The following is a 24062-nucleotide window of genomic DNA, read 5'->3' as shown; positions in this document are numbered from 1 at the left end:
AGGTTGGGCCACCCTTCACGACCACTCCCCTGCAGTTTGTATGGTCTGGGCAGAGGAGGGGCTACAGAGCAATTCTGGACAGGCAGCTCCAAGCTGTGACAGTAGCAAGAGCGGGGCGGGTGTCTGAGCAATAAACCGGGAGGGAGAGAAGGGGAATGGGCGGAGGAAACTCGGGAGGCAGAAACAGCAAAGAGTGAGAGAACAGGAGCAGGAAAAAGAGGCCGGAGGGAGAGCTGAAGGCACGGGGAGGAGAGCAAAGAGAGATCATGGAGCTGCTCCTGTGGCTCTGGTCCCAGCTTCGATCCTGCGGGAACAACCTCCCAGCCCTGGGCATAGCCCTCACAGTCTTCGCTCTGCTGTTTGATTTCCTGAAGCGCAGGAAGCGCTGGAGTCGCTACCCACCAGGGCCGAGCTCTCTGCCCTTCCTTGGGACCATGCTGCAGATCGACTTCCACAACCCGCACGTCTCCTTTACCCAGGTCAGTGCCAGAGGGGCTGGAGAGCCCAGCGTGCTGGGGAGCGGGGCTGGTGGTTCGTTAATGCAGCTGGTGTGGGCTGGACGGGTTATTTGACCGGCCCGGGGCTTTTCCAAGGCAGGAGCCGTCAGTGCCCCCGGGGCGGGGGGGCCCTAAGGCTCTCTGCTTCTCTGCTTCGGCCTTGCTCTGGCTCCAGACCCCAGAGGGCAGCATTCCACTCCGGAGTCCAGCCCAGTTCTCTGCAAAGGTTGTGATAGCGCTGGAGGAGTGTGACCCCCACTGCGCACCCCCCACCCCGGACACCACCACCACCACCCCGACTCTTTACCTTCTCCCTGTAATTTCAGTTGGAGACATTGTAGCGTGCTGGGCTGTTGCGCAATATTAGCACTGTTAAACAGCTGCTGCATTCCCCCTCAGAGGTGGGTGCACTCAGTGGTGGGTGAAGTGGTCCCTTTATGTACCATCCGTATCCTCTGGGATGAAAAGGGCTAGCGAAAGATTTATCGTATATGAAAATGCATTTGTCTCTGCTCAGCTCCCTCCGTTCATTCCAAAGTTTCTCTGCTTTGGGGATGTGGAGGCAGGGACGACAGCTTCCTTGTAAGTCACCAGAGATGATTGAGCGTCTGAGCGTGGAAACCGGGTCTTGTTTTCACCATGTGGTAGAAAGAGCATTTGAGTTTCCAGATCAAATCGGATTATGACAATGCTAGCAACAACACTTTTGACCTGCAGCTGTTTTAACTCCACATTTTTAGTAACAACGTATTATTCCCTTTCTGTCCTTTTACTTACAGAATCTTAGAAATTAAAGGTAGAAATGGCCTATTCTTATCTACCCTTCTCCCTTCTCGTGGTGTGCCCCTGAGGGCTTTATCCATTTTTAATAACCAGCAATGAGGCTTTCATCACTTCTGCTAGGACACTTCCCCAGTCTAATACACCTCTCGCTGAGGTTGTTTCTTGCTGTCCAGAGTCAATTTTCCATTATTTAGTCTCATTGCATTACTCCTTCAACCAACCTTAAACGATTTCCCTCTGTCCTTTCCATTTGCACCTTTCAGATACTTGCAGGCATCAATCATCATCCCCTTCCTTAGATATTTGACCAGTCTATATATTTACCTCATTTTATCTTTCCTCATGAATCAACCCATCCAGCTCCCTAATCTCGTTGGCTGATGCCCATGTGGCTTTGAGGAAAGTTACTGTAGAAAAGCAGGAACACAATACGTTGTGCTTTGTGTTTTTCATGTACACAAAAAACAAGTACTTGTGGTTTTTCTCTCCCTAAATTCTTGGCCCAGAAAGGCATTTTCTCTTGTATGAGTGGACAATCCTCAAGAAATCCCACAAAAACCTGAAAATAGGTTAAATTTTGAGCCTAAACTATTTGATGATTGTTTTAAACTGTTCTGCTTTGTGCTCTGCAATGCTTGTCTGTCACCAGGGTGCAGTGGCCCTGGTCCTCGCTCACATCAGGCACACTCTGTGCTGGCGGAGTGGTGCAAAGTAGCCTCAAAGCTAGTCTAGCCAGCCACAGCGCATTCAGCCAGGACAGAGGGATAATCCAAAAGCAATTCCTATGGGATGCTTTCCTGTAGCCCGGGGCATGGGCCACGGTTTTCAGTGCCCTGCAGAATCCCAGCTGCTGAAATTGCCTATCATGGTTCTCGAAAACTGCTACAATTTAGAAAGGCCTTCAGGCTAATCTAAATTACTGCAGGGGAACGGGACTGGCCTGGCACACATGACCAGGAGAGTCCAGAGGAATCTTAAAGAACTTTGTACTACCCTCTCCTGCGTTGCACCACACAATTGTTGGCTGCGGGAAAGGATCAAGGTTCGTAATTACAAAACTCAGATTTGCAGCCAAGAACTTAGAAGCATGACATTCTCAATGAAGTTTACCTGGTTTGCTTTGGTCCAAGACCTGAAAGTTGCTGGGCATGAGCTGAACACCTGCAATTCCATAGGTGCCCCCTCCTCAGGTTTCCCTTGAGTGTGGAAAAAGGGCAGGACTTTTATGCGTCCCCTTTGTAGGCATGTCTGGTCTACACACAGTTTTTGTATCGAGTTAATAATTTCAGTCAGGGATGTGATTTCTTCCCCTACCAAAATAGTTGAATCAGAGCTGCATTAGGGCACTAGTCAACGCCCTAACATTTCCCTTTGTCTGAGTGTCATTGCCATCTGCTGTAATGCTCAGAACAGCATTGGCTAGGATACCGTCATAGTTACATTACATTTCATAGCGGCAATAAGCCATCTCCTGGCGAATGTATTTGGGGTAATGCACCACCCACATAGGTTAAGAGGTGGGGCAAAGAAACGGTCACGCTTTCGGGAGTGGCTCATGAGTGAGAGTGCTCCCCTCACTGCCCCGCTGTCAGAGCTCCGGTGGCGCTTAAAAGGGTCCAGGGCTCCCCGCAGCCCTTTAAAGCACTGCCGGGGAAGCCGGTCCGGTCCGGCACGGCGTACTGACGCTTGCCGGTACGCCGGACCGGCTTACTTTCACCTCTGCCTCCTGGACAGGAGTGCTGGAACCTCGGTAGAAGTGTGTGGGAGAGCATGGGGCTCTGCCCCCTCTGTGACCCTATCTTTCCTCTCTTCTTCCCCCCAGGCTCTGCCCTCTCTGTGGCCCCACCCCCTGCTCCTTCTCTTTCCCCTGAGGCCCTACCCCCTAGCCAGCCTGGAAGCCCAAGCCTGGCTGTGGTAAGAGCCACCCAGGGAGCCTGGCCACAGTTGAGAGCCCCCGGCCCCCTCTGTTCCGGCACCCCTGCTCCTGGATCATTGTAACAGTCTTACCATGGAGTCACAGAAAGTCCCCTTAGACTCTCCAGTCTATCTTGCCACTCAGACAAACTGAACTTACTGATAAATGGTCACCAAAAAAAATCACCCCACATTCAGCTTATTCCCGCTCCCAAGAGACCAGTCACTTACGCCAGATCAGTTGGTACCCTAGATCTTACACCAAAGACAACACCTGTAGCCAATCCTGTAATAAATGATCTAAAGGTTTGTTAACTAGGAAAAAGAAATTACAAAGTTAATTGCAGGTTCAAGCAAGCAAACATATACTCACAGATGAGTTACCATCTAAATCCTAAGAGTGACCAAGTTGCAGTGATGTGTCTATTCAAAGTGTCTTTTGGGGCAGACCCAGCAGGCAGCCCTGGGGATCTCTAGCCCTGTCAGAGTTCAGACAGCCAAAGAGATGGAAAATTTTCCTGTGACTTTGTTTTATTTCCTTCATTCAGCTTCCAAGTCCACAGAACAAGCTTCCTTGCACAGAGCATTTCCAAGGGGGGATAGGGCCATTAAGCAGTCCTTTGTATTGCAATGTTCCTTGAGCCAGCTGATTTTGATAGCCCTTCTGGATGGGGTGGGGGAGGAGTCCTGTGCCTGGTTCACAAGCGCAGGGCGGACATTTGCAAAGTTATAAAGCAAAACGTATAGATTTTCTTGTGGCGTGGAACACCGACATTGCAAGTGAGATTAACGCCTGCTGCAACTCACAAGCATTTCATAGCCTAAACACGAAATACATTCTTGTAAAACTAATACCTACTTTGAGCAAATTAACATACGGGTGACCTGGTCTGGTCTCCAGCTATGAGTTTGTTAGTTCTTAGCTAGTGCCTGCAGCCTGGGCAAGTGCTGGCACCTCGTTTGCCAGCATCACAGGAAACGCCCTCCCCCACCCCCAATCCCTTATGTCAGTAATTTTTATTTTGTGTGTATCTGTAGGCAGCACTGCTGTACCCTCTGTGGTAATATCAGATTTCATAACCGAAGCAAGGTTGGGCCTGGTGAGTACTTGAATGGGATATCGCCTAGGCAAAGCCATGTGCTGCAGGAAGCGTTGTAGGAGGCTGTCTGTGTCAGTGGTTAAACCAGTGCCACACCAGGAACAATGTACGCTTGGGTCTGTTATCCTTGAAGACACCAAAAGAGGTCCTGACCTCTGGTAGTTGTTAAAGACCCCATCTGGCTTCCAACGAGATATTTTCCCCTTTTCTTTTCTTGGCAGCTGAGTAAAAAATATGGAAATGTCTTTAGTCTTCAGAACTGCTGGACTAATCTGATAGTAGTGAATGGATTCAAAGCAGTAAAGGAAGCATTGGTCCAGAAATCAGAGGACTTTGCTGACCGACCATACTTTCCTATATATGAACACTTGGGTTATGGAGAGAACTCTGAAGGCAAGTACCTTGGAAACTAACATAGTTCTCTGGCAGCATTGCAGGGGGACTGGCTTTATCATTTGAGCTCCTGGAGAGGTTGAAGGGGACTTAGCGAGTGAGCTGGAGTCTGCCCCTGACGCTCCCTCTCGCGAGGAGGAAGTCAGGCGAGATGGGACTGGGGACTCTCCTTCCCAACTTCAGCGCTGCAACAACTACTAAGACAGGGCCGTTCTGAAATGCTCAGTGGGATGTACATGCCAATCAATACCGATTGGCCGCCACTGTCAGAACTGGCGGAGTCCTACCCCTCACCATATGTATGCACCTTCCTCGGCTTGTAAAAAAAAATAACCTCCTTCCAAGGAACCTCCAGGACCCAAGAGTGAAAGTGGGGGAGGGTAGAAAGAAAAGCAACCTAAAAGGGAGGCTTGTTGGGCTGGAATCCTCTCGGGTTATCCCAGAGCACTTTCATTAGAAAGATTAGAGCTGGACAAATATCTATAGAGTCACATCTTCTCAACCATGGGCAGTATGTGAACCCCCCATTTGGGGAGGCTAGTTCCCTGCCCTGAGCTCTCTACTGCAGCTGGAGAAGCCCTGCCCAAGCCACCGCCGGCCTGAGCCACCCCGAACCCTGGCTGGCTGGAGGAGCTCTGAGTCCTCCCGCGGGCCTGGGGCCAGGGTGGGGATTATTCGCAGAAGTTTGGGGAGGCTTAACCTCCTCCAGCCTCCGTTACGCACCGCCTATGTTCTCAGCTCACCCTGGCCCATACTCTGGCCAATGCAGGAATGCGCCCTATAGTATGTTCTCCAGTGCTTTCTCCAGTCCAATTTTAAATGACTCGTGGTGGGGAATCCTTGAATTCCTTTGAGAGACTATTGAGTGGTTTAGTCGATCTAATCATTGGGAAATGTTTTCTGACATCCAGCGTGAGCCTAACACCCTGAGGGTATAGCATGGCTTAGCTCCATTGATTGCATCCGGTTATACGAGCTGTGGATCTGGTCCTGAATTTCATCCCCTTACTCCTAGCTATACCTTGGACCTCCCTGAATAATCCCTCTCCTTCTGCACTAACCACCTACACCTATGAAGGCTGCAATAATAGCTCCCATTAGTTGCCATTTTGGCCAAGCTATACTTGGTTCCTTTTATCCTTTCTCAGAAGCCAGTCCCTCCAGCCCTATTTTGTTGCTGTCCAGTGAATTTTGTATGGTGCTTCCCAGAGGTTATTATGTCTCTTGTTTGTTAATATTTTCCAGGGGTGGTGCTTGCAAGATATGGTCATGCGTGGAAGGAGCAAAGGAGATTTGCACTCTCCACCTTGAGGAACTTTGGGATGGGAAAGAAATCCTTGGAGCACCGTGTGACCGAGGAAGCTGGATTTCTATGCTCTGCGATCAGTTCTGAAAAAGGTTTGTGGCATCCAGGGAGATGGGGCAGGGGAGCCGTGTAACTTCCATAGATAAGGAAATGAAAGGGTAATATGACTGATTATGAAGGAAGGAATAATAACACAGTATCTCACATTTCTACATAATCCCTGATAGCCAGAAGGATACTAAAGTGCTTTGGAGACCAGACACATAGTGATCATTCATCCAGCACAATCATGAAGCCACCTGTGGGGTCGAACCTGACAGCTGTTTTAACATGACAGTTTGTGATGGGAAGTAAAAAAAAAAAAAAAACCCCGACACCTCCAATTGAATGTGCAAGGGGAATTTTAGGTTGGTAGAATGTAATTATCTCAACTGGAATCTGGTGAAGGCATCAACACTAAGACGCTTCCAAAACATGCCATGACGTCTTTAAGGACGTCACTTTTATGCCTCAACTTAAAAATGTCTGTAGCAGCACAGTAACATCTGTCTGTACACAGGCGGCCCGGGTTCAGTCCCGAGGCAAGGAGATGAGTACTGTTACCTGCACACAATTCTCTGTTACTTGCACATTCTGGGGGCACCCACTTGACCCAGTTCTTAAGGCTGAAGGCGTAACCCTCTTAATTTAGACACCCACCCATACCCCAATCCTAGGGCTCAGGGCATACCGTTTGGGGGTTTGCAAGACCTTTTACCAGTGAAAGAGCCTTACACAGTAATAACCTCTATTTATTAACAATTACCAAGCAGAATACACATGGTAAGCGTACAATGCTGTGCTCACCAATCCTGGTCAGGCAGGATTTCCCTGTTGGCCATGCAAGGGCAGTCTCGTCTGGATTCCGCCACCTTCACTAATTTAGACCTAGCAAAATTAATTATGTAACAGACAAAAAGTGGGGACCATAAAGATTAAACAATAAAGAAATGGGGACCATAAAGATTAAACAATAAAGAAATGAGGATTTCACAACCAGAACTATTGATAAGTGATTTCATGCCAGAGAGAATGCTATCAAACTAAGTTTTCTTTAACCCTCTTAAGATCTGTTTCTTTATCTGGTGATAGTGGGTGCCATTAGGACAGGATCGCCTTCTTAACAGCCCGATATTACATTGTTTTAATGTATTTTAGATGGAATGTGAGGATGTGACTTCCTACTTCTCAGCTAATGGCTGCGGCTCTCCTAATATGGTTGCAGACAAAGGCCTTATCCTGACAGTACCACTGACTGAATCCGCAGCACAAACCTGCAATTCTTAAGTTTTCCATGGTGGTCTCTCTTCCAAGTCTTGAGCAGGCCCAACCCTGTTAGTCTGTGAGACATCTTTAACTTCCCCAGCTTACATGAGCATGGACTTTCAACTCGTTGTTCCATAAGAAGTCTTGAAATGTTAGCGGCTCTTGGGCTCAGTATGTTCCATGCAGTGAGGGGCAGGCTGCAATGATGCTGTGCCTCCTAATGTCTTTGGTTGGTCCTGTATGTTTTTCAGGTCGTCCTTTTGATCCACATTTTCTTATAAACAACGCAGTTAGCAATGTGATCTGCTCCCTCATCTATGGTGAGCGCTTTGACTATGACAATAAGAAATTTCAGAGGTTGTTGCATTTGATTGATCAGGCCTTGAATGAAGAAGCTGGATTCCTGCCCCAGGTAACTCAGCATGTATGATTTGGTCAGTAAGAAGCTGCCAATTGATTGATCAGTAAGATTGTATTTTAGTGATTCTTTTCTGGGAGCCATAGGGTGTGGTTCTCTCTCTCTCTCTCACTCTGTTATCTTAGCTCCTTGTCGTAGTACCTTGGCTGCTGCGCATCCCTGGAGTGACACAGAGCATCTTCCGATCCCAAAAGGAGATCCTGGACTTCACAAATGAGCTTCTGAAGGAGCACAGGATGACCTGGAATCCTACCCAAAAGAGAGACTTCACTGATGCTTTTCTACAAGAGATAGAGAAGGTAGGAGGAGAGGGGCAGGTGTAGATCTCTTTGGCTCTGTGAATGTATTAGTGATGGGAACACTCCCTGTTAGCTTCCCTTGTTGTCAAGTTTACAAGCAAAATCCTATTGCTAATAGAACTGCTATGAACAGCTTGCTATTCTATTTCTTCTGGTTTTCACTTATCTAGTGAGTTTAATGAGTTCACGCTCAGAAATCAGCTGAAGAATAGGCTGAAACAAGGAAACGTGTTACTTTTGACAAAATTTCATTTCGAGAAAAATGAAAATGAAACATTTTGATAGGCTTGAAACATTCCGTTTTGAGGTTGTCAGAACAGCACTGCAACAGGGTCGGGTCAAATGGCTACAGGAGAGTAATAGAAAGCAGATATATAGCCCCAGGTTAAGTAGGTCCCTTTTCCCTGGGTAAGGTAACAGGGAAAGTTCCAGAACAATCAGGAACCGTCTGGAGACAATTAAGACAGACAGGCTGATTTGAACACCTGCAGCCAATCAAGAAGCTGCTAGAATCAATTAAGGCAGGCTAATGAGGACACCTGGGTTTAAAAAGGAGCTCACTTCAGTTTGTGGTGCCCATGTGAGGAGCTGGGAGCAAGAGGCACTAGGAGCTGAGCGTGAGAACGCATACTGTTGGAGGACTGAGGAGTACAAGCATTATCAGACACCAGGAGGAAGATCCTATGGTGGAAATAAAGAAAGGGTTGGGAGAAGGCTATGGGGAAGTAGCCCAGGGAGTTGTAGCTGTCACACAGCTGTTCCAGGAGGCACTCTAGACAGCTGCATTCCACAGGGCCCTGGGCTGGAACCCGGAGTCGAGGGAGGGCCCGGGTTCCCCCCAAACCTCCCAACTCCTGGTCAGACACAGGAGGAGTTGACCTGGACTGTGGGTTCACGAAAACGGCCAAGCTGAGGGCTGCCGTGAAGCTCCAAGGTGAGCAAATCCGCCAATAAGCGCAAGACCCACCAAGGTAGAGGAGGAACTTTGTCACAGCACATTTCAATTTTTCATTTAGAAATTACTTCATTTCACTTTTATTTATTTTATTTTATTGTTTGTTTTCTTTTTATATTATTTTTATTTTTATAGTATTTTTTAAATTTTGATTAACGTGAAACCGTTTTTAAAAAACTTTCATTTTGTGCGAAATTTCTAAATGTCAGCTACTTCTTCTGAGTCGTAAACAAAGCAAATTACATTGTAATTGGCTCTTAAATAGCATATTAGTGATTGCCCATGTGAAGTCTAAGTCCAAATTTACAGAATTGGTCTGAGAAAAATCGAGATAAGAAACCCCTAGAAAACAGACACATAAAATCCACAGCATTACAAAAGATAGCCGGACTACTTCGTGCTGCGATCCTGTCATATCTTGTACGCTAAGCACGGTGGCCCTGAAGAGTACTTGGTGGGGAGACTGTTGGTTCAGTAGGTAGCACTGAGGTCCTGTTCTCATAGAAGCTACCAGGGCAGGAATAGGGCCTGTCAGATTGTTATTCCCAGGTACGTATATGAACTTTTGGAATCCTGATGTTAATTGGTTGGCTAGCATGTTGGCTGCACCCTGCTCGCTACTACATGGAATTTCTGACCTGATCAAGTGAGAGTGATCACACTGACCTCTTGAGGTTGCAGAGGCACAAATGTCTAAGACTGACTGGAGACCCTCCTTTAACTCTGGTGGCAAGAGACTGTGGGCAGAGTTTCCAGCATGTATGCTGAGTGTACTGAGCAGCATCAGCCAGTGGGAGTCTGCCGTGCCATGGGTACTCCTCCTCCGTCTTCGTAAACTCTTCCAGGTGCCTTTGGCAGTGGTACTGGAACTGGAACTGGTACTGGCTTGAAGCAGTAATAACACAGACCAAATACATGGTTTCCAGCATCAGCACCCCCACTATAAACATTGTTTCGGCACCCCTGGACTTTGGTGGGTCAGAAAATGCCGCTGAAATGTCCACCAGCGCCTCACGGAAACTCTGCCCAATTCCTGACCCAGGCGTGACAGCGCAAGCAAGAAAAGTTCTTGAAAAGGGGCCTCTTCCATGTTGCTCGGCAGGCAGTGTTGGCAGGCTGGTCACGCTTCCTGTAACGTGCAGGGTGGGCATGAAGCTTCCCCACAGTCAAAGGCTAGAGCGGCCACACTCTGGGGGGGTGCTAGGGAGTCTGGGATATGGTTGGTTTGACTCGGGTCTGCCTGCTACTGTGTGGATGCCAGAGCCCCAGGTTCACGCCTGGGCTCGAAAATTCTTAACGTAGGGTTGATAATCAGCATAGACTTCTGCAGGGGTAGTCAATAAATTTTTGTCAAGGTCCACATTTCTTGGTCAAGGTATAGGCAAGATCCAGACTGCAGAGAGAAAAAAACCAATAATAATAAGTATATAAAAAGATTTCAGGGTCTGTTCAAAAGCATCTAGCAGTCCAGATTTGGCTTGCGGTCTACCTATTGACTACCCCGGTGTAGATGCTCAAGCCCATGGTTCTCTAACGCAGGGTCAGCTGAGTGAAGTGTCCCGAACCCTGGGCTTATATTGCCTGTGTAGACATACCCAGTGTTTTTGGAGGAGAAGGTCCCGAGCTTTATTCCTGATGAAGTCTATGATGTGTGGGACAAATTGTTACTTTGAAATGTATGTGACCAAGGAGCCATTACAGCATGTGTTGTCATATGCATGTGTTTTGCTGCACTCTGCAAACAATTCAACCTTTCAATCTGAGAATATGAATTACCACTATCTACAATTCTGCTCCTCTCTCCCCAACAAAAATCTAGGTCAAATCTTGCTCTCCTTTGTTCCCTTAGGCTAAAGAGCATGCGGGGAGCAGTTTCAATGACAACAACCTTCCTATGGTAACAGTTGACTTGTTTACTGCTGGCACTGAGACCACTTCCACCACCCTGCGCTGGGCATTGCTGTTCATGCTTCTCCGCCCTGACATCCAGTGTAAGCAAGGGGACTGGTGGAGATGTGACCGGTTCTCCCAACCCTGCATCTTCCACAGAGAACTTCTTAGCATCTGCTGTCACCTTTGTGTTCTGGGGGTATGAAGCTGCCGTAGCAGCAGTCACAGCAGTGATTGGGGAATAATTCCAGTGGAGCACTCTCTGAGGGGGAGAGCAAAGACCTGTGGGAAGGGAGAAAGGAGAGAGCAAGCCTCTGTTCAAGATTTCAGTGTCAGAGGGAGCACTCACCACTTTTCTTCATGACAAGTGCACTTTGAGACCCTTGTAGCTACTTGGTAACTCTTCCTTCTCTTAGGGTCTCTGCAGGGATAAATGCTAACCTGCTTGAATGTGCTAATGCCAGAGGCACAAGTGGGTCAAATAGAGTATGGATAAGGTGGGATGTCTCGACCAATGAGCTTATTGGCCTATAGAACAGAGGATGACTATGTAAGTTGAGCTGAGTAACCGAAGATGAGTGTGCTCTCCTTCAGCTCCTAATTCCGCATTTCTCTCTTTCCTACTGTCTATGCGGCTTGCCCTGCCCCCTTGCCCTCAGCCAGGTAAACCCTGCCTCCCTTGCACTCTTGCTTTCAGGTGCTTTCAACAAACATATAAGACCTGATTGTGAGGTCAGGAATTAGTAGTCGGGAAGCAGAGCAGTTCATGTCTGGGGTATCAAAGAGGCTTTCTGGTTGTGTGAAGGTGAGAGAAATCAGAGGTTTGTCCACCCCCTCTCCTCACTGCTGGTTATCTTTCCTGACCCCTGAAGAAGTGCCCCAGACACTTAAAGCACCCACTTCCTAGAGATGACTCGCTTGTAAACTGCTCAGTGATTGGTAGGAAGGTGGCTAACAAACTCACCGAATATAAACCCAGCGCTGTACAAATAGACAGACCATTCCTGCCCCACAGGGTTTAAAGCCTAAGGGTAAATGCGTAGGTTCCCCATTTTTATGGTGTTGATGTACATCATTATGTTGCATTGAGGAGGATGTAAAGTGTCTTTTTCCAGGTAAAGTCCATGAGGAAATTGATAAGGTGATTGGCAGGGACAGGTCACCCCAGATGGAGGACCAAGCGAACATGCCTTATACCAGTGCTGTGATCCATGAAACTCAACGTTATGGGGATATCGTTCCCGCTGGATTGCCTCACATGACATACCGGGACACCGAGCTCCAAGGCTTCTTCATTCCAAAGGTATCTATGGCCAGGCAGGGGATGCAGACCTCCTCTCCCCTTGCAGACTTATGTCCTGCAGCTGCAGACATTCCATATGTGAATCTCCCCAAGGTTCCATGCAGAGGGGGATGGAGCACCAGGCCCTGAATCACACAACCATTGGCGAGTTATCAAATGTGCAGTTTTAAAAGGCCTTGGGCTTCAGAGACAGCCTTGTTTATGTGGTTAGCTCCATCTTGAACAGGTCTTTGGATATCTGAAAAAACAACGAATTGAGCTAAGACACTACTAAGGATTTCAATCCTTACAGGGCAGACTGTAATTTTGCCTTGAGCACCTTCTAACATTCAGTACATCTGCTTGAAGGTGGAGAAAGGTAATGCTGACTGACTGTATAGAAACTACCGGCTAGGTCAGCAGTTCAAATCCAGAACAGTAGCAACTAACATTCTATTATCTGAAGGGTGTTCAGAGGCCACTGTGCATCTCAGTCCAGTTCCAAATGGACAAGAGACAATGACAGGCAATTACTGCCTTCTTTGGTGAGAGTCTCATTGGAGAGACCAAAGCCACACAATACTCAATTCCACTTTCGCCCTTAGAGGAAGCTCCTCTAGCTCAGGCCTGAGGCATGTGAGAGGGGAAAGATCTCGCTTTTTCTGTGAAGACAATGAGAATTGCGGTTTGGAGTCTCTCAGTCAGCACACTCTTACCAGAGCTAAAATTAACTTGAGAAAATATTTGAAGCAACTGGGGGAGTTCATCTCCTGAACCTCATTAGACCATGAAAACACCCCTTGCATACTCTTAGTCTAGCTAGCATGCAATGGACAAGGGCTTCAGAGCATATGCTGTGCACTGGCTGGGGCCTTGAAAGCGTCCCACTCCATTGTGCTATAAGATTATACAATGAGGTACCTGAGCTGGGTTCTGTGCCTTCCTCTGAAGCGTCCTACAATGGCCACTGCTTGAGATGGGATATTGAATGCAGAAGGACTGGCCTGTTCTGGCGTGACAATTCTTATGTACCCTGTTCCTTCTCTGGGGTGGATCAGGGGACGACAGTCATCACTAACTTGACCTCGGTGCTGAAGGATGAAACGGTTTGGGAGAAGCCGCACCAGTTCTACCCGGAGCACTTCCTGGATGCAGATGGGCAGTTTGTGAAGCGAGAGGCCTTCCTGCCTTTCTCTGCAGGTAAATCCAAGGGGAGGAGCAGCTGGCAGAGGCCATCCCTGTGGAAATGAGACACAGTGCATGAGATGTGACCCACTATAGTTATGGGAAAATGAGTCTCCTTTAAAGCAAGATGTCCCTCTCATCATGAGAGCAGCTTCCTCAAGGGGAAGATCAGTGCAGTCTGTGCTGAGCTGGGCCTGTTCTTCATGAGCATGCTGCATCTCCCCAGAGAAACTACTTCATACTCCAATAGACACAGGGACATACTGAATGCAACACATTAATCCCTTCTGCACTCTAACAGAAAACCTTAACTACAAGCCCAGGAATCTGTTAAAAACAATGTGCACGCAGGTGAGGTGTGTGTTATTGGGAAAAGGATGAGGTCGTAGTTAAGGCTTTCTGTTAAAGCATGATCAAAATTGCTGTGTCCCACATGCTTCTTTATCTGTTGCAAGGCACCCTGATCAAAGGAAGGTGTTTGTTAGTGGAGGCTCTGGGACCACTGCAATGGGGTACATGGATCAGTCGGGGATAAAGGGAAGATGAATGTTCCCAGTTTCCCGTATGCGCTCAACTCACCAGAGAGATGGGAAGAGTGAAATACTGATTCTCTGATACACACCAAAGGAGGCCAGCTGTGGCTTGTGGAGGATCTGTAGGGTCTGTCCTAACCCCTCTGGACACCACATCAGCAGCAGTGGGAAGCCTGAACCAGTGGGTCACTGCCTCTGCCAGGCTTGTACGAGTGCAGCCCAGGAGTCCCAGCAGTGTGAACCATGAGGACTTCGACAGGAGGGTCTATGCACTGAGCAGGATTATAGCTTTCCACAGAACCTTTCCCAGTGACTGGTTGGTGCTCTCTAGGTTTGTTTCAATGCAGCCAACCGTTTCAGTGGCAGAGAGGGGTTGAGGTCCCATCAAAGAAAAAAATGTGACACAAACTTAGTTAGGCAGCTTCTAACGCATTTCCAGGATACTCTGGTATTGGCTCAGTGGGTACATCTACACTTCAGACTGGGGGTGTATGTTCCAGGTTGGGGACACATACCCACGCTAACTCGGTGATAGCATGTAGGAGTGTAGCCACTGCAGCGTGAGCAATGGGAGGGGCTGGCTGCAATGAGGATGATCCCGTCGAAGATGGTAGGTACCTACTCAGGTGGCTAGCCCCTCCCACTGCTTGCACCCCCATGGCTACACTTCTCTTTTTAGCACACTAGCTAGCTCAGAGTTAATGGAGGCACGTCTCCTTGAGCTGGAGCTTACACCTACCGAAGTGTGGACGTATCCTTGGTTAAAAGCCACTTTTGTTTTTCATTTTATGATTTTATTTTAGCCTGTAAACAGGTAATTGAGCAGCCAACTTCCATTTGTGCCAAATTGCAGTGCAATCAGAGTTTCCCTTGCACCCTTTGTCAGTGCCTGCCTTTCACTCTCTCTGGAGCAGCGGTTCCCAAAGTGCAGCTCACAACCCCAAATGGGGCCATGCCATCAGCACATGGGATCGTGGCAATCCTTTGTGTGCAGAGGACGCCATTTTGCTCTGTACAGCAAGACCTCACATGCACCATACGTAGGAGGTCACACCGGGTGGGGGACACCATTTTGTAGAGCAAAATGGCGTTCTCCAAAGGGGTGAGCTCACACTTACGGTGTGTCTGAGATCGTGCTGTGCAGAGGACACCATTTGGCTCCTCCATGTAGTCTGGGATTCCGGACAGAAATACTTCATTAAAACGGGGTCACTCCGGAAAAAAAATTGGGACCTGCTGGTCTAGAGCCTCACAGAATTCAAGAATGGACTTTTGTTAGCTAGCTCAGTATTTGTACTTTAGCAGCACAAAGCACAACACCTCTGCCTTTCCTATTTGCTCAACAGCCACACTAGATAATAGTGTTGCCCCTTTCCAACGGCTGAATGGCTATTTGAAACTACAGTAAAGAATAAAATTGTCAGACACATAAACGAACATAATTTGTTGGGGAAGAGTCAACATGGTTTTTGTAAAGGGAAGTCACACCTCCCCAAACTACTAGAAGTCTTTGAGGGGGTCAACAAGCACGTGGACAAGGTTCCTCACCAAAGGCTGTCATGGGATAAAAGGGAAGGTGCTCTCATGGATTAGTAACTGTTTAAAAGATAGGAAACAAAGGGTAGGAATAAATGGTCAGTTTTCAGAATGGAGAGAGGTAAATAGTGGTGCCCCCCAGGGGTCTGTACGGGGACGAGTCCTATTCACCATATTCATAAATGGTCTGGAAAAGGGGTAAACAGTGAGGTGGCAAAATTTGCAGATGATACGGAAGTACCCAAGAGAGTTAAGTTCCAGGCAGACTGTGAAGAGCTATAAAAGGATCTGTCAGAACTGGGTGACTGGACAACAAAATGGCAGATGAAATTCAATGTTGATAAATGCAAAGTAATGCACACTGGAAAACATAATCCCAACTATCCATGTAAAATGATGGGGTCTAAATTAGTTGTTACCACTCAAGAAAGATCTAGGAGTCATTGTGGATAGTTCTCCGAAAACATCCACTCAGTGTGCAGTGGCAGTCAGAAAAAGCAAACAATGTTGGGAATCCTTAAGAAAGAGAGAGATAACAAGGCAGAAAATATCATATTGCCTCTATATAAATCCATGGTGTGCCCATATCTTGACTGCTGCGTGCAGATGTGGTCGCCCCATCTCAAAAAAGCAATATTGGAATTGGAAAAGGTCAACAAAAATGATGAGGGGTATGGAACGGCTTCCATATGAGGAGAGATTAATAAGGCTGGGACTTTTCAGCTTGGAAAAGAGAAGAGTAAGGGGTGATATGATTGAGGTCTATAAAATCATGACTGGTGTGGAGACAGCAAATAAGGAAGTGTTATATACTCCTTCTCATAACACAAAAACTAGGGATCACCAGATGAAATTAATACGCAGCAGATTTAAAACAAACAAAAGTAAGTATTTATTCACACAACGCACAGCCAAGCTGTGGAACTCCTTGCCAGAGGATGTTGTGAAGCCAAGACTATAACAGGGTTTAAAAAAGAACTAGATAAATTCATGGAGGCTAGGTCTATCAATGGCTATTAGCCAGGATGATATCCCTAGCCTCTGTTTGCCAGAAGCTGGGAATGGGTGCCAGGGAATGGATCACTTGATGATTACCTTTTCTTTTCATTCCCTCTGGGGCACCTGGCATTGGCCACTGTTGGAAGACAGGATACTGGGCTAGATGGACCTTTGGTCTGACCCACTATGGCTGTTCTTATGTTCTTCAAATTTCAGGGCCCTGGGGACATTCCAGTTGGAAGTAGAAATTGATGGAGTCAGGTATTTTCTTTGATGCAGTCTTGTTTATTTATAAGGAATGTACAAAGTCCTGCTCCTCTGAACTCAGGAGGAACCAGTAACAAAAGGAGCAGTTTCTTGGCTTATGGCCCAAAGCCTCTTTTGCCAACAGACCCAAAAGCTTTTCTCTAGGGTCTCACTGTGCTCACAGGCTATTACTGCTTGTCCTTCTTGCTTTTGTCTCTGCCTCTCTCTGTTTTTGTCTGTTCTCAGTTTGTGTGTGTTCTCTCACAGACTCACAACCCCCTTCCACTCCCCCTCATCCTGGTCACAATACCAAGTGGAACTCCCTACCCACCTGATGCTAGTTTCTGGGTGGATTCTATTCGGCCTTGTATTAGGTGTGGCCCCTTAAGTATTTCTTACAACTATCGTAAGTGACAGGCATGTTCACACATGAGTTTGAATGGGGTTTTGAGTCAACCCATAACAAGGTGTGACCGGGGTACCAGGAGTGGGAAGGCATGCTGACATTGCTCAATTAGGGCAGACTGCAAAGAATGGGGCAGACAATCCCCAACAGTGGTGGTTATTGTAATACTTAGATTCACCAAGCCAGCAACAAAACAGCTTCTACAATACAATACCTTACTGGTTACCCAGAAGCCAAAATACAGTTCCCTGAAAGCAACCCACCCTTGAGCTCCCACCCAGACACCCAAGTCAGATATGATGAGGATTACTGAAAATCTTGTTCATCATGTAGAAAGTTTACCAATCCCAAAGGATCGGACACATTGGCCATCAGGTTAATGAATATCTCAGATCTTACCCAAATACACACTTACAGCCCGTTCTTATGAACAAAACTAAGATTTATTAAAAAAGAAAAAAGAGAGAGAGTATTGGTTAAAAGATCATTATACATACAGCTATGAACAAAGTGCTTAGGTCAGTTTCATAGTAGAGTGGGTGAGCGCTAGAATTTCAGAGAGTCCTTTCCAGAATCAGTTTTTCAGGTTCTTGTCCAAAGTCCAATATCCAAGATCAGGGTGAGTCAGAATGGAGCTGGAGACCTCAGTCTTGTGACTCAAACTTCCCCTGATGAAGGTTAAGCAGATCTGAGGTAAGAGGCTCAGGGCCCTAGAGTTCTTTTTATAGTTGTCCAGCAGCCTCTTGACAGCGTGCAGTCCTTGGGTGACCAGTAGTGGTCTTGAAGTAACCTCCTATTTCCTAAGCACCATTGCTAATTAGTTACATGAATTAATGTAAGGCAACTGCCCATTTCCTGCCATTTACAGGAAGTTTACTGCATACTTCAAAGAGAAATGAAGACAGTGCTATTACTACATTGACAGTTCATCTAAATGTTAACATCTCCTTTTGATCTCTGACAGCGATAGACAGGAGCCCTTTGGTTACATTGTCAACCTCTAACAATAGGTATCTAAACCAGAGGTGGGCAAACTATGGCCTGCGGGCTACATCCGGTCCGCAGGACCGTCCTGCCCAGCCCCTGAGCTCCTGGCCCAGGAGGCTCGTCCCCAGCCCCTCCCCCACTACTCCCCCAGCCACGCAGTGATGCCACCACGTAGGCAGTGGGGCTGCAAGCTCCTGCTGCTCTGAGTGTCATGGAAAGCGGGTGGCGGCACACGTGGTGGGGTTGGGTAGAGGGTCCCGGGGGGCAGTCAAGGGACAGGGAGCAGGGGGCGGTTGGATGGGGTGGAGGTTCTGGGGCAGACAGGGGTCGGGGAACAGGGGGAAGTTGGATAGGTGTGGGAGTCCTGGGGGGCCTGTCAGGGAGCGGGGGTGTGGATAGGTTGGGGAAGTCAGGGGACAGGGAGCAGGCGGGGGGAGCTTGGATGGGGGGTGGGATCCCGGGGGGGTGGTTTGGGGTGGAGGGAGTCCTAGGGGCAGTCAGGGCACAAGGAGCGGGGGGGGGTTGAATGGGTCGGCGGTTCTGAGGGGGACATTTAGGGGGCGGGAAGTGGGAGGGGGCGAATGGGGGAAGGGGCCAGGCTGTTTGGGGGGCACAGCCTTCCCTACCTGGCCCTCCATACAGTTTCACATCCCGATGTGGCCCTCGGGCCAAAAACTTTGTCCACCCTGATCTAAATGCACAACAAAATAATCCTTATCTACTAATACGTTTCTAAAGGTTGAATCTGGGTCAATTAGCTGGCTAGTTGTGTAACCCTTTGTGGTCCTGTGTCACACAAGGTTTCACCCAGCTCATAACATGGTCTGACCCGTAACTCATTCACTTCAGGTATCAGCTCATAGACCTCAAAGTTTCATTTGACTATCTTCAAAGGGAACAGTCCAAAGAGGAAGATGGGGGTGTTGGTCATTAGGAACCTTTATGACAAGAGAAGGATTTTGCAGTGGCTGCGGGAGTAGATATGGGACCAGTGAAGTCTTTCGGGCTGGCGGTGAGGTGATCCTGTTTGTACGAGTACTGCAAAGGCTTGCTGCAGTGGTTTAGCCTGAGATGGGTCATTGGTGAAGATGCATCACTTGTATTTGCCTCGAGTCCAGAAAACCAATGTCCCCAGATCGCACTTGAACCAGAATCTCCTGCCTGGTAGCATGGGCATGTTGTTCCACCTCAGATTTCTCTATCCAAAAGGCATTTATTTGCCCATTTAGATTCTAGAAGGCAAGAATTCCACAAAGAGCATATGGGACAGATCGTCAGCTGGTGTAAATTACCACAGCTCCTTTTACATCGAAGGAGTTTTGCCAATTTAACCAGCTGCAGATTTAGCCCTGTGCATTAGAGTGTCTCTGACCCTTTGGAGTCAGGCTGACTAGGCAGTAATTCCCCTTTCCAAGCTTCTGGTCCTGGCCACCGTCAGAGACAGGGAATTGGATTAAACAGAACATTGGTCGGTCTGGAGAAGTATTTCCTAGTTGTTCCTGTTCACACAGGGTCTGGGAATAGGGAGACTCAGCATCTGCTGCATATGAAGGCAGATTCTCTGTTCACTCCAACCTGTGGGTGCGCAGTACGGGTCTTACTCCTTCAGTGACTAGTCATTTACATGTGATGTTGTATCCTCCTCCTCCCCTCTTTTCTGACTCCCACGCTTGCAGGTCGCCGTGTTTGCCTGGGGGAACAACTGGCCAGGATGGAGCTTTTCCTCTTCTTCACCAGCCTCCTGCAGCACTTCACCATCCGTCTCCCTGAGGGCCAGGCCAGGCCTCGAGAGGATGGACACTTTGCTGCGACACTCAGGCCCCACCCCTACCAGATCCAGGCCGTCCCAAGATAAGTGCTGTTTTCTGCCAAGTTCCCCTCATATATTTTAGGACCGCTGTAGTGCTCAGCTGAAAGATGCTCCTACTCCAACGGAGCAGCTTCTCCCGTCGGCGCAGTTAAGCCACCTCCCTGAGAGCCGTTAGCTGTGTCGATGGGAGAAGCTCTGATGACACAGCGCTGTCTACCCAGAGGTTCGGCTGGTATAACTATGTCGCTCAGGGGTGTGGAGTTTTCACACCCCTGAGCGATGTAATTATACCGATATAAGCCTGTCGTGTAGACCTGGCCTTAGTGTTGTGTCTGCGGCTCCCCGAAGCCACGCCATGGCCCCTCTCCGGCTCCTACGCACTCCAATGGGAGCTGCAGGGGCGGTGCCTGCGGATGGGGCAGCGTGCAGAGCCGTCTGGCCATGTCTCGGCGTAGGAGCTGGAGAAAGGACATGCCACTGCTTCCGAGAACTGCTTGAGGTAAGCGCCGCTTGGAGCCTGCGCCTCCTGAGCCTCTCCCCACGCCCCGACCCCTTGCCCCAGTCCTGATCTTGCTCCCTCTCTCGAAACCCCTCGATCCTCGCCCTGAGCACCCTCCTGCACCCCAAACTCCTCATCCCCTGCCCCACCCCAGAGCCTGCACCCCCTCCTGTACGCCAACCCCAATTTTCTGCATGCCAACCCCAAGCATTAATGGCTCACCATACAATTTCTATTCCCAGATGTGGCCCTCGGGCCAAACAGTTTGCCTGGTATAATTCCAGTTTTGATCTTATCTTTTGCTCTTTACACAAACGTAATATGAAGGAACCACATGTGTACAGTGGGGTCCAAACCCGTGTTTATTGGAAATACGCAACGTGCCAGGCATTCCTCCACCTACACACTGCTGCTGTGGTTGGGTTCTGGCAACTTCTAAAAAACCAGCGCATGGGGAATGGAACAATAAGGCTCACAAACTATTTAAAGAGATATTATGCTATGCTCGTACACGACACCTTCCTTCTTCCATTATACATGTTCCTTTCACTTTCAGCCCGGAAAAGGGTTAACACAGTTTCTTTGGAATAGAAACCTCTTCTGTTAGAGTAAAGCGACTATGGGAGGAATTGCCACTAATTTGCCTCAAAATATTGTGTTTTTTCCATGATAAGCCTGTAATTTGCCCTTGCAAAGGATTGTTATAATTTGAGTGATGTATACAAAATAGTAAAATTACGTTAATAAAAAAAGGACTATTTTATTCTTTAATGTTTATTTCTTCCTGTCTCTTTCGTTCTTGAAAATTTCTTGCTGCTGGCGCTTCATATCAAGTCCACGCTCTATGTTACTGTACGAAGGAGATTTGGGCTGTGTGACTAGATGGGTGTTACCGTATGGACTGTAACAAGAGTGATCAGGAAAAGTGAGCTGTTACCAGCAGGAGAGCGGGGCGGGTGGGGGAGGAGGGAAGGGGAACCTTTTGCAGTGATAATCAAGGTGAATAACTTAGGCTTGAATAAAGACTGGGAGTGGATGTGTCATTACACAGAGTAAAACTATATCCCCTTGTTTATTTGCCCTCCTATGGTTCTTGTAAACTGCTGGAAATGGCCCACCTTGATTATCACTACAAAAGGTCCGTCCGTCCGTCCCCCCCCACCGCCCTTTCCATCTGGGAGTCTTAAGGATCCCTCTGTCCATCCCTACTCTTTTGGGTATTCCCCCGTTGCAGCTGACATTTGTGTGTCATGGATGAGACAGGATTCCCTTTGAACTCCATTAAGACTAGTCCTTCCTTAGGGTGCTGCTGACTAATGCAGAGGACTTCCTGCCCAACGAATGGAACACATTGCCTCCAATGCAGTAACGTTTACCAGCATACAGTCACATTCCTAGGTGTAACAGGGTCAGCACCCACCTCTCATGAGTGTCATCCACTCCCAGTCTTTATTCAAGCCTAAGTTATTCAACTTGATTTTCACTGCAAAAGATTCCCCCCTCCTCCCCCCACCCCCCGCCCCACTCTCCTGCTGGTAATAGCTCACCTTTCCTGATCACTCTTGTTACAGTCCGTATGGTAACACCCATTGTTTCATGTTCTCTGTGTATATAAAATCTCCCCATCGTATTTTCCACTAAATGCATCCAATGAAGTGAGCTGCAGCTCACGAAAACTTATGCTGTAATAAATTTGTGAGTCTCTAAGGTGCCACAAGGACTCCTGTTCTTTTTACAGATACAGACTAACACTGCTGCTACTCTGAAACCTGTCATTACACTAGGTATATAACTCTTTATTTAATATTGTAGGCAGGGCCAGCCCTAGACCAAATGGTGTCCCAGGCAAGGAGAGTCTTCGGTGCCCCCCACCCCCCTCCCCGCATTTGTTAAACTTTTGAATACCTTATCTTTTATTGCATTTCTAGCCCATTTCATGACTTGGATGCACAATTTACATGCACGATTTATCCCTGTCATATAAGATGTTAAATTTGCATCTTAGGATCGCCTGGGTTGCCTGCCCCTAAATCCGGCCCTGATGCAGGAAAGGCAGTGCTGAATGGACACATGGGTTCATTGTGGATGCCCAGTTGTATCCTTCTATGATCTCAGCCACACTGGTCACATACCTATGGGTGCACGCTGTATAGTTACGCCCACCTCCATTACACCAGCACCCACTGTGGACTTCCCAGTCCAGTAACTCTCCAGGTTAGTCAGCTCTCACGGGCCAATGTCCATGCTTTTGGTGGTGGGGATAGCTCACTCTGGAGGTCTCATTCTGAAGTTCTGCAGCAAATTCTGGATATTCTGGGTCTCAAAACTCAGTCCCACCAGTCTTGGCTTGGGGCCATGGTCTGGACCCAAGAGTGGTGAGGATCATCCTTAAGCTCCACATGGAGCCGGCATTCCTGGAGATGGTAGGTACACATTTAGTGCTGCTTATTGTTGTGTAAAGGCCCAATTAGCATTCCAGGAACACTGAGTAATAAAATAAACAAATAAATCTTTCCACCTTGAAGTGCCTTATGCACCTAAAGTCTGACTGCAATGCTTTTGCTGTGTGTCCAGCCCATTACGTTCTCCTCAGCCTGTATTCAGTGATATTGCAAGAGAATTCGAGCAAGCAAGGTCCCAAAAGGCAAACTCTTCTCCATAACCTTGAGTAGTTGTGTGTTTTGGCTTCTGTGCTAGCTTTGGTTATGGTGTCATGCCTCGTAAGAACATAAGAACGGCCACACTGGGTCAGACCAAAGGTCCATCCAGCCCAGCATCCTGTCTGCCGACAGTGGCCAATCCCAGGTGCCCCAGAGGAGTGAACCTAACAGGTAATGATCTAGTGATCTCTCTCCTGCCATCCATCTCCACCCTCTGACAAACAGAGGCTGGGGACACCATTCCTTACCCATCCTGGCAAATAGCCATTAATGGACTTAACCTCCATGGATTTATCTAGTTCTCTTTTAAACCCTGTTATAGTCCTAGCCTTCACAACCTCCTCAGGCCAGGAATTCCACAGCTTGGCACTGCACTGAGTGAAGAAGAACTTCCTTTTATTTGTTTTAAACCTGCTGCCTATTAATTTCATTTGGTGGCCCCTAGTTCTTATATTATGGGAACAAGTAAATAACTTTTCCCTATTCACTTTCTCCACACCACTCGTGATTTTATATACCTCTATCATATCCCCCTTAGTCTCCTCTTTTCCAAGCTGAAAAGTCCTAGTCTCTTTAATCTCTCCTCATATGGGTCCCGTTCCAAACCCCTAATCATTTTAGTTGCCCTTCTCTGAACCTATTCCAATGCCAGTATATCTTTTTTGAGATAAGGAGACCACATCTGTGTGCAGTATTCAAGATGTGGGCGTACCATGGATTTATATAAGGGCAGTAAGATATTCTCCGTTTTAGTCTCTCTCTCCCTTTTTTAATGATTCCTAACATCCTGTTTGCTCTTTTGACTGCCGCTGCACACTGCGTGGACCTCTTCAGAGACCTATCCACAATGACTCCAAGATCTCTTTCCTGATTAGTTGTAGCTAAATTAGCCCCCATCATATTGTATGTATAGTTGGGGTTATCTTTTCCAATGTTTATTACTTTACCTTTATCCACATTAAATCTCATTTGCCATTTTGTTGCCCAATCACTTAGTTTTGTGAGATCTTTTTGAAATTCTTCACAGTCTGCTTTGGTCTTAACTATCTTGAGCAGTTT

The 24062-nt window shown here is 47.7% G+C and overlaps 1 protein-coding gene across 1 annotated transcript; it reads left to right on the top strand.

Moving 5' to 3' along the window:
• Positions 1 to 160: 160 nt before the first annotated feature.
• LOC142070530 (cytochrome P450 2D14-like) lies at positions 161 to 21114 on the top strand. Its single transcript, XM_075124216.1, has 9 exons — positions 161 to 479; positions 4516 to 4687; positions 5933 to 6085; positions 7550 to 7710; positions 7842 to 8015; positions 10820 to 10961; positions 11976 to 12163; positions 13201 to 13342; positions 19711 to 21114. Exons 1-9 carry the CDS (start codon positions 267 to 269, stop codon positions 19887 to 19889), a joined length of 1524 nt encoding a protein of 507 aa, XP_074980317.1. The 5' UTR covers positions 161 to 266; the 3' UTR covers positions 19890 to 21114.
• The last annotated feature ends 2948 nt before the right edge of the window (positions 21115 to 24062 follow it).

The sequence above is a fragment of the Caretta caretta genome, chromosome 1 (assembly GCF_965140235.1).
Source record: "Caretta caretta isolate rCarCar2 chromosome 1, rCarCar1.hap1, whole genome shotgun sequence".
NCBI classification, from domain to species: Eukaryota; Metazoa; Chordata; order Testudines; family Cheloniidae; genus Caretta; species Caretta caretta.
The sequence above is the reverse complement of the archived record's forward strand: the minus strand, read 5'-3'. Positions and strand labels throughout refer to the sequence as shown.

Excerpts from the sequence above, each read along its gene's own strand:
- LOC142070530 (XM_075124216.1), top strand. The coding sequence starts at position 267 with ATGGAGCTGCTCCTGTGGCTCTGGTCCCAGCTTCGATCCTGCGGGAAC. Across the intron at positions 7,711-7,841 it reads AAGCTGGATTCCTGCCCCAG|CTCCTTGTCGTAGTACCTTG; the intron begins GTAACTCAGCAT and ends CTGTTATCTTAG. Across the intron at positions 8,016-10,819 it reads TTCTACAAGAGATAGAGAAG|GCTAAAGAGCATGCGGGGAG; the intron begins GTAGGAGGAGAG and ends TTGTTCCCTTAG.